This window comes from Hoplias malabaricus, chromosome 15 (assembly GCF_029633855.1).
Source record: "Hoplias malabaricus isolate fHopMal1 chromosome 15, fHopMal1.hap1, whole genome shotgun sequence".
NCBI classification, from domain to species: Eukaryota; Metazoa; Chordata; class Actinopteri; order Characiformes; family Erythrinidae; genus Hoplias; species Hoplias malabaricus.
This window is the reverse complement of record NC_089814.1, coordinates 21162567-21173102: the sequence shown is the minus strand read 5'-3', so window position 1 is coordinate 21173102 and position 10536 is coordinate 21162567. Positions and strand designations below refer to the sequence as shown.

At 37.7% G+C, this 10536-nt stretch overlaps 3 protein-coding genes across 3 annotated transcripts; all 3 read right to left on the bottom strand.

Annotated features, from left to right (window-relative positions):
- Positions 1 to 1119: 1119 nt before the first annotated feature.
- On the bottom strand, positions 1120 to 3413 carry c1qb (complement component 1, q subcomponent, B chain). Its single transcript, XM_066646333.1, has 3 exons — positions 3287 to 3413; positions 2675 to 2846; positions 1120 to 2300 (listed from the first exon to the last, which is right to left on the bottom strand). Exons 1-3 carry the CDS (start codon positions 3287 to 3289, stop codon positions 1759 to 1761), a joined length of 717 nt encoding a protein of 238 aa, XP_066502430.1. The 5' UTR covers positions 3290 to 3413; the 3' UTR covers positions 1120 to 1758.
- A 1722-nt stretch (positions 3414 to 5135) lies between these two features.
- c1qc (complement component 1, q subcomponent, C chain) lies at positions 5136 to 6812 on the bottom strand. Its single transcript, XM_066646088.1, has 2 exons — positions 6577 to 6812; positions 5136 to 5840 (listed from the first exon to the last, which is right to left on the bottom strand). The coding sequence occupies exons 1-2, from the start codon at positions 6737 to 6739 to the stop codon at positions 5284 to 5286; spliced, it is 720 nt and encodes a 239-aa protein (XP_066502185.1). The 5' UTR covers positions 6740 to 6812; the 3' UTR covers positions 5136 to 5283.
- Positions 6813 to 7803: 991 nt separating this feature from the next.
- Positions 7804 to 10300, bottom strand: c1qa (complement component 1, q subcomponent, A chain). Its single transcript, XM_066646082.1, has 3 exons — positions 10201 to 10300; positions 9623 to 9791; positions 7804 to 9078 (listed from the first exon to the last, which is right to left on the bottom strand). Exons 2-3 carry the CDS (start codon positions 9783 to 9785, stop codon positions 8483 to 8485), a joined length of 759 nt encoding a protein of 252 aa, XP_066502179.1. The 5' UTR covers positions 9786 to 9791; positions 10201 to 10300; the 3' UTR covers positions 7804 to 8482.
- Between the last annotated feature and the right edge of the window lie 236 nt (positions 10301 to 10536).

Below are 10536 nucleotides of genomic sequence, written 5' to 3'. Positions count from 1 at the left end.
ATTATTTTACATGTTTTAGCAGCTAATTTAATTAAAGTGACATCATTAATATGGTGCTTTTCCTTTGCATGGTACTTGCTCGACTTGGCCCTGCATGCCTCAGTGAGCTTTTTCATTAACACAGCTCCCCACAAAATCTAGCTGGTGACATTGCAAAAATCCATCTTTAACAGGAACCAGAGGAGTCGGAAACTACAACAACGGCAGCAGTAAGTTTAAGCTCAGTTTACTCATTGTGCGTTAGTGTGTTTTACTTTGTTTTTTAGTCTGAACATGGCTCCACACACCAGCTCTCACAGGGCAGTAGATTTTGTTGCGTGTCCCCCTCTTGCTGGAGTCTTTTTGTTGGCCACTGATCCAAGGAGCATTTGAACATCTTCAAAAGCCCACCAGATTTAAACAAATGGGATCCCTACTTTATCATAAGGATATTACACATGATTATTATAGACTTGTGTCTGAATCAAGTTGGTACCTTGCAGTGGAAAAGTGCCAAAATTTGCACTCTACCTGATAATATTCCAGAGTGGGTCCGCCACATGGGAGCAGCCATGTTAAAAATATGTTTAATTCTGAAACAGGTAGGTATGTCTTAGTAAAGCAGTTTTTTCAATAATGTGACAAATATGACAAAGTAGATACACTATATATGGCCAAATGTTTCAGGATCCCTTATAATATAAGAATGTAGCTACTTTAAGTTGCACACATAGCTTCTATTATGTCATTAGGACAGCATACACCAAAAGAAAGGGGCACACTGGAACTGCTTTACATAAGTCTAATAACGCCATGTCTAATGCCTGAATGCCATAGGATTCTCATAGAAATGTTCCTACTTTAAGTCTGAAGCCTTCCCAGGTGAGTAGAGAGAAAGTGCCAACATTTACATCTATGTTTAACAGACAGTCATATCCAGACTCTAAATTATAGGTGTCCACAGACCTTTGCTTCTATTGTAGAGTAATATGGTATAATTAGACATTGTTGGGAAAGTGCATTTGTGTTTCAAAGCTTTGATATTTGAACCTTAACACTGTGTCTGTGCTACATTATGTGTTCTGTCATGAGATTACATTGAAGTTTGATACATCCAGAAACAAACACACCAGTTCCATTTTTTCAGGACTTTAATCTATGAGCTGTGGTTTGAATAGAGCACAGTGAAAGAGAGGAAGAAGAGATGCAAATACTGGTTTCATTTGTCATAAAGCAATCTTAGACTCTTGAAATTAAAGATAAAGGATTCATTGGAGAGATGCCATTTTTGGACTTTTCTTCTTCAATATCTCAAAGGAAACTAATCAACTCAGACGTTCTCTATGGAACCATGGTTCTTCTGGGGTTCTTCCAAATTTCAGTGGAGGCCACTCATCTAAAAGCTTCTTTATGGTGTATTAGGATCCGTATTTTTTTAAGGAACATGTAGAGAATAAATCCTCTGCCCCGCACTGCAGAAACTGCACTATGTAACATTTGGAGCAGGCTAAGAAAACAACCCCTCCCTTCCCTTCCCCACTTATTTCACCACAGTGCTGTAAATATGAATTACACTAGGGGGAGCCCCAGGAGCAAAAAGTCAAATCCTGCCTAGTGTTTCTTTAAAGTTGGCCACTGATGTGTCTGACAATTAGATACCTTTTTCCTTCGACATTCCTCCAAAGAACAGCTTATGGCATCTTTATTGTTTGTAATGTAAGTCATGCAGGATAATTTGTTGAGATGCTGGAAGTGAAATGCCATATTTTGGCTGGATATTTATGATGGGAATAGTAGGAAGCCAGTTAAGGTGCTGTCAGCATCTTTGCTGATGATTTGACTCATTCTAGAAGTCTGCAATGACACCGTCTCCCCTTGATTCAGGTTTACCACCACTGACCCCGAAGTGACCAGAACTCCTTGGGCCATATCACACAGATTCACCAAAATAACATCTCCCTTCTTAATGTTCAGGCAAGCGGTCTGTGTTGCGGAGATGTGGTACACAAAGAAGTAGATGCCAGGCACTTTTGCTGTGAAGTAGCCGCCAGAAAGTGTGTCCCCATCTTTCCCAGGAGAAAAGGAACCATCAAAATCAATGACTTTATTTGGGGTGAAAGTAGACCTGGCAGAAGTCTTTTTGTAAGAGAAAAATGAACGCTTATCTATAGGAACTTCTGCAATAGATCCTTTCGGCCCCTTCGGACCCCTTGGTCCTGGGGGTCCAGGCATCCCCTCATCCCCTTTTAAGCCTGGTCTGCCTGGATATCCAGGAATGCCCTGATCACCTTTTGGCCCTTGCACTGGATGAGTGTCTTCACCTGCAAATAAAAACATTACCAAAAAATAATTTCTCAGTTAGAGTTTCCCTGTGGTACTGCTTACACAATAAATAATTATATTGCAATCAACAGTGAGAGCATTATGGAGGTCACGTACTGATGCTGTATGAATACATTTAAATCACAAAACTCCAAAAGCTCCACATATCAAATCATCAAAGAAGAACTTTCAAAATGGCTTAGAACCTTAAATTGTCAAGGTTTGAAAGATGTTTAAAAGTCATTCTCAATAATGGACACATATCTCAGACACAGATATTGGTAACCCCTAAATATTGTCATGTTTCACTGAAGTTTAATGGCTCAAGGTCTTGCATTTCTTCAGCATTACAAATTTAAAAAATGTAATTCACCAGGGTCTCCTTTTTCTCCTTTTGCTCCATCTTTTCCATTGGCACCATGAGCACCAGGGATCCCTGGCACTCCTGGAAAGCCCCTGTAGCCAGTGCATGTTTCAGGGACAGCAGGGCTCACTGCCCACAGCAAAACGCTGACAGAGAGAAGTGCATCAGTCGAGAAGGAAACCTACAATGATGAAAAATAAAAAGACAAAAACAAACAACAAACAAAATAAGTCAGTGACATTTTTATTATAAAAAGGGTTCAAGGATTTAAAATATTGTCATTGTCCAAGTATATGGCCAATGACCCCCCCCCAATGTAAATCTGTAAACATTCAATTTTAGTAATTGAATAATTCACACACACACCTAATATAATTTATATGATCTGATCTCTCCGTATTTATTTGCATTAAATATTAAGCTTTTTTTTTTTAAGGTTTTGGCAGACAGCAAGGACTGCGCTCTGCTGTTCAACAGATATTCCAACTTTCAGCATGACACTTGCATGTGCATGTACTTGCAGTAACCCATTCAGAAATCCTATGAGGTTAAATCAATAGATTATTCATCTTTATAAAAGATATGTATATTAATTACTCAAAAACATGAAAGACAGCTTACCATTTTCAATGATCGCTTGCTCTCTGTTTGATAAATCAGTGACAGTTCTCACTGAGACAAAATAAGCCTTTTCCCTCCATGAAACCGTTCCAACTTTCATTTCTCTCTTTCAAATGGAGAACATCACCTTTGCACAACACTAAGAGGGAAGTCACAGAATGTCTACTCATCCCTTTTTTCTCCTGGGTGACCATAATATTTGAAAAACATCTGTTTTTTTATTTTTAATTTATTTTATTATTATTTTATTTTGCTTATGTCTGCAGGTTTGCCCAGAATGGGAAATAAAAAGGGAACATGTGCAATCACAAATTCCCTGTTCGAAAATGAATTGTAAATTAGAAATGAGGTTAATTGGACATATACTCTCTCTTGCAGCTGTTTAAATCTGTAACCATATGCTTTACATATGCCACAAATGTTCATGTCACTCACTGTTATACATTGACATAATTTAATTAATAACAAAAGTCCTCTGTGATCCTCGGCAACAGCAAAAAAAAAATGGGTAGAGGGGAATGAAGAAACTGTGTGTGTGTGTGTGTGTGTGTTTGTGTGTGTGTGTGTGTGTGTGTGTGAGAGAGCTTCCATGAAGTGATTAAATTCAAAGACACTGTGTACTGTGTACTTTGTACTGTCAATCAATGATAATAAAATAAAATGTTATATTATTATTTCTTGTGCACCCTCCAGGAATTCCATGTATATTATTCTGATTCTGATTTGAAGGCTAATTTACCCATAATTATTATATCTTTTAAGGACTCACATTAGCATTTTTTGTTGTATTATTTGGTCGATGTCCAATTAAAAACATGTATCTCCTTTACAGGAGAAGGAAAATCTTTCTTAACATCCAGTGGAAGTCAATGTAAAAGGATTATACTCCAGGTAATTTTGGAGCATTACTATTGGTTCATTCATCATGAAGTTTAACCACAATGTGAAGAACAGCTGCTGTATTCAAATGATGTAGTAAACTAAATGTTTTTAATTAGACATCGACATTGTATTTAATACACAGACCTTTATTGTGTATTTGTTTTTCTATGCTGTGTTATAGAAAGAATTAGAATGGAAAGAATATATTTGGACACGATTTTATTGGTATCATCCTAATACTGATACCTATGTGGTCAAATATTTGTGAACATTCATTTCATTCATTCATTATCTGTAACCGCTTATCCAGTTCAGGGTCGCGGGGGGTCCAGAGCCTACCTGGAATCATTGGGCGCAATGCAGGAATACACCCTGGATGGGACGCCAGTCCTTCACAGGGCTGTTTGTGAACATGTGTTATCCAATTTTTTGGGGGGGATATTTGCCCCCCTTCACAACAGTAATGGCTTCTGCTCCTCTGGAAAAAATTTAGACTGGATGTCAGAGTATTTCTGTAAGGACTGGATGGTATTCAGCTGTATGAGCATTTGTGAGTTCATGTACTGAACCTGGATGAAAACCAAACCATGAACTCGTCCAAGGATTACTAGATTTTGCTCCACCACTAAAGAGAACACTGTTCCACTGTTACACAGATCAATGCTGGAGGGATTTATGCCACTCTAGCTGACATTAGGTGCTGGACATGGTGGAGTTACTTAAGTTCCTGCACAGCTGCTACGGGGTGTCTCATCTCATGTCATGCTTTCCTATGGAGATGAAAAATTTGTGTGTGTGTGCATCTTATAGTATATGATGTCACTCATTAAAAGGGTCGTCATTGTTTGTACATATTGTGTTTGTGTGCAAATATTTTTATAATATCATAAACATCATCTTTCCCACAATTCCCAATAATTAGAGACTCTTATTTTACGATAGAATCAACCTGAAAGCAGTATTCAGTCTGTTATGAAGCATTTTATTGGTGACAGAAAAAAGTTTGAATTCTTGTTTGTACAGAATTTGAATACATTTAAAACATGTTTTGAGTCTAGGTGGGATTTGTGTTGCCTATATGTATTTTGAATATTTTTAAACAGTAAAACAACCTCTCAATGTGCGTAAATCAGAAACCCAGAGAAGACAGAGTTGCCTTTATTTTCAGCTGCGTACATGCCGTTCTGAGCGCTGGTCTCAATCCAGACTTTGTTGTTGGGTTGCAGGTGCACAGCGAAGCCCCCAGAGCTCACCTGGTAGTTAGTCCCTGTGGAGTAATTGTGGTCACAGAAAGTGGCCTTTTTCTCTCCATTGACCATCAGAGCCACACACAGGGTCTTTCCCAGAGATGTCGCATGATAAACAAAGTAGTAAGTGCCAGGTATGTGACACACAAATTTACCTTCAGTAACATTAAAGTGGTCATTGACATTAGTGATAACCCTGTTGAAGAGCACGGGTGTGTTAGGATTTGGATGAGCCACAGTTTCCCGGGAGACACAGAAAGCAGACTGCGGTTTGGAATCACTGGAATCTCCTCTGCCTCCGGGTGGGCCAGGGGGTCCGGGTGGGCCAGGGTCTCCAGGGATGCCTCTCTTCCCCGAGTGGCCCGGGAAGCCAGAATCCCCTTTCTGCCCTTTCACCGCATCCTTGTTCAGTTTGACAGTGCGGCCTGTGGAGATGAACACACACCATGCTGTTTTTATTTTCAGTAACATGGAAAAGGTGAACAGTGGTCAGTTCATAAAACTGCAGTTTGGGATAGTACCATAGAACGAACAGTTTCAGTTCCTTAAAAAAATGAAAAAATGATTTTACGAAACTTAAAAAAGTGTTGGTCAAAACATCAAAGAGACAAAATAGAATATGCATGAAAAAGTTAGATATCAATTTGACACAGTATTCTATAAAACTGGTAAATAATTTAAAATCAACAACATGGAACACACTTTAGAAATTACAAACCATTGTCTAAAAGTAAAAAAATAAATGTTTTATATGTGACATATAAACAGAGAAATGTATGACACGTTTTTCCTAATATTTTAAACTCAATAAAATGTATGCGTTACAATTTACAAAAAAAATGCCACATTAAAATGTTTTCCTATAGATGTGCTCACTTTGAAAACCAACAAAACTGGTCCTGTGACCAGGGCTCTACAACTGTATATTAAAAGAAACTCTTCCTCTCAGTTATGAAGTTGTGAAGGGTAATTGTTTGGGGTTATTTTCAGGGGGCAAAATCAAAGGCCAATTTTGGCCTGTGGGCCACACTTCCAACATGTCACAATTCATTTTAAAGAGTATTGTCCACACTGTCCATATCTGGTTAGCATTATAAGTCAGAAACCTTTCAGTCTTTGAAGCATGTGCATGAATGTTGAATAGACCAACATAGCACTGACCTGGATCTCCTTTCTCCCCCTTCACACCATCTCTGCCATCATGTCCAGGAAAACCAGGGACACCAGGAAGACCAGGAATTCCAGCAGGACATGATTCTGGAGCACCTACTGGAAATTGATAAACTGCGAGCAAAGCTCCTAAAACAAGCCCAAAGTTCAGCATGTTGACAGGTTGATCCACTGAGCTGCTCTCTGTAAGATTCAGCTAAACTCAGCAGCTTCGGTAGTTTGCAGCCAATCAAATGTGACCGCTTTTGGCCAATTGAATGAACGGCTGTGTGTTCCTCTTTTGTAATAACGCTGACATTCACGGCTCTGCTTTAATACCACTTCTTAGACCTAGTGCTAATATACAACAGCCTTATTTACACAATATTTATGAATAGGCCCCAAACATAAGCATTAGTGTGCTTCCATCCTGTCTGCATTAAACCTCTAATGTTCCTCTCATTGTTACCCTTAAATAGATTTAGCAAAATGTTAGAGATTGCATTTGGGGTTGTTCCAAATTTTCTGCACTTATCAGTCTAACAGCTACAGGGAGCAAAAAATAATCAAATACACAACATTAAATTAAATCAAATTAAATTCTAATATCCATCTATTTGCTATTTGAAGGCTGAAACGAAGAGTTGAACAGAGATTGATTATTTTTGGGCAAGAGGTCAGGGCAGCTCAGGAATGTGTGTGATGCCATTGTATAGGTGAACGCAAAAGAAGAAAAGGGTGGAGACAGGGCGGAGTTAGAAGTGAGTTTGTCTAACATGGAAATAAAATGAGTTTGAAGGGTATAGGGCGTGGTCCAACTTCCAAAATTACATAACTACAATAGCTGCATGTAAGTAATTTCTTCTTATAAAAAGGCAGCACATTTATTTCCCTAAAAATGCATTCATTTTCAAAATAATGAGTCAAACAAATCAAGGTTAATCACTTCGAGTTGCTTTTAAATTTTAAGTTAACCCAAGCTTTTATTATGTTTTTCTATATGATTTTTGGGTTTTCTTGTTATGTTTTTTTTATGTTGCTGTTTACCAATGGGTTTTGTCATCTTGCTAATATATATGGAACAATTTTTGCATTCCCCCATTGTTTCCATCATCTAAAATGAAAATGTTAATGGTTAACTTTCTCCTACCCGTATTCATCCCTGTGTGTTATGTCGTATCATATCATTCATGTTATGTTCTTGGTGCACAGAAATGAACAACTCATATCTCACAAAAAGGTTTTATTGCAGAATGCTTATTACAAATACATTTACATTTGTCTTGATGATATAAAGGCAAAGTATTGAATTGACCATAATAGAATTCTTGCAAGTGAAATCAACTTAAATGTAGTTGATATTTCCTATTGTAAAATTATTGCAAGTATATCAAACAATTATTTACATTTTATTCTAGGTTTAAAAGTATATTTCTAATTTCATATTTTCTCACAGTATGGGCAGAGCAGTTTCTTTGTACAGTTGGTGTAGCATGCTAGGCAGTCAGTGGTGCAACAAGTAATGTTGCAGCTTCAGGGTCTTGAGTTCCATTCTCATCTCAGGTCTCTGCCTATGAATCTAATCCATAAATACATGCTGGCATGTGGAGTGGCTGTTTGATATTGCCCACTGGTGTTTGTATGTGTGTGTGAATGGGAGTGCTTGGGTAAACACACCACACCACACCAATAAGAGTCCTTTGGGCAGACTGCTAACAAGACATTATTCTACTGTAACATAAACCATAATATTAAACTATAGTCAAGAAAAGAACATTTTCCAAATTCCATAAATGTAAATTTACTATAAAATGTAAATATTCTGATTGATTTTACTTGCTAAGATATATTTTATGCTGTATGTGTATGATTAGCCTCTAAGTACAGGCACTGGATTCTAAGAATGAACTTTAGTGAGTTAGCCAGTAGTAAAGATCAGGAACCCATTAAAAACAGCAGAGTGATCAGATTTGGTGGTCATTCTGTTATAATCTAAGGATTCTCGATCTGGGTTCTTGACAGGTTCTATCCACACCTTGTTCCCTTCGGCAAGCTCCAGCACGGCTCCTCCGGACACAACCTGAGATATCTTGCGCTGGTTAAAATCACAGAAGGTAAGGCTGACTGGAGTGGCACCATTACTCCTTAGTTTCAGACACAGGTTATCCTCAGAGACAGAACTGAACACAAAGTAGTAAACCCCAGCAATCCTACAGGTGAACTGGCCTGTAGTAAGATCGAAGTCATTGTGGATGTTGATGTTAACTTTATCAAAGGTGACTGGCCGGTTGTAGCTGGGGAACACTTTGTTGGTCCTCAGCACAGAGAAGGCCGCTTTGCTATCACCCCCAAAAGTGTATCCTGTACTTCCACTAGGACCTGGGGGACCAGCAGGGCCTGGTGGGCCAAGGAGCCCCTGATAGCCCTTAATCCCTATGTCCCCTACAGGACCCTGCTCACCCTCATGTCCTTTAAACGCAGCTAGAGCCTCTTTACTCAACTGCACCTGCAAACCTGAGAGAACAGGGTTCACAAACTTAGCCACAAATATATCAGGTTATACTGGTGTTAATTCAGTAATTCTTGCTTTTCTGAATCTTAAAACTGAGCACACTACACAGTACAGGTGTATTAATGGGAACATGATTTTTTTTGTACATCAGTCACCATTTCACAAGTAACAAATATAAATGTGACTGGAGAAACTACTTGAAAGATAGTATGCAAATTTATGCAGCCTAGGTTGAAGGCTATGTTTTGTGATTTAAAAAATGTCAACACTTTTACAAATGTATATATAGTGCTTTTTCCTGTTGACAATGTAAAAGAGTTTCTATTCATTTACTAAGGATATATTACTTTAAATATTAAACTACGTTAAAACTTTTGTTATGAATGTTGATCTTAAAATCAATACTACTACAATACTAAAAAAAACCTTTGGAGGATTGTATATATTTAACTTTGGCTATATAAAATTTACGCAACATTTATTGAATAATATTAACAAGAACTGTGCTGTTCCACCAATTCATTTGCGCAATATAAGTTGGGTTACCCGAATCTCCCTTCTCTCCTTTTTGTCCTGGCCAGCCATCTCTCCCTGGAACTCCATCCTGTCCAGTTTTTCCGTCCTGTAGTCTGCAGTCCGGCTGACCCAGACTAAAGGAGACCAGTCCACAAACACACACTGCTGCAAAGAGACGAGCTGGATGTGGCATTCTTATCTAAACACAGTTGCAGACATTAAGTGACCAACTCAGAGTTCAACATCAGCCCCATAGCAAGGTTTTATATATCGTCACTCTCCAAAGAAAAACATGTATCTCCAAAACAGTAACTTTATAGAAGAAAGAAAAATCTTCTTAACGTTTAATGGAAGTCAATATAAAAATATTTTATTCATATTATTAATTAAATTTATTAAATATTACATTTTGGAGCATTTCTATGGGTTATTTCATCAGGAAATTTTTGCACAATATGAAGGACAGCTATTGTGTTCAGATAAGGTAATAAACTAAAAATCAACAAAATCTAGACACATGTTTTTTTACATAGCCATACATTTTAAAAACACAAATAGGTCATATCTCATTTGTATAGTTAAAAAAAAAGTAGACACTCCAGACTCACCCGTATCTCTATGTGGATTTAAAGACAATTTAAGTCTTCACCTCCCTCTATTTGCCATGAGAGAGCAATGAGGCAATAAATCCTATTCTTTCAATTCCTCTTCAAAATAGGAAGAAATAATAAAAAAAAAAGAGATGAAAATGCAAGTTCATGCAGAAAGATTGTTTCTGCTTTTTTCAGCACTTTGCCAAAGTCAGCAAAATCTATTTGTTACCAGGGCAAATGTAAAAAGTAATACATGATTTTAATGACTACACAAATGCACAGCAAATAAACTGATTTGATACTGTGCTGTCCAGTATCAGCACAACAAAATATTTCAGTGGTTAATATAAA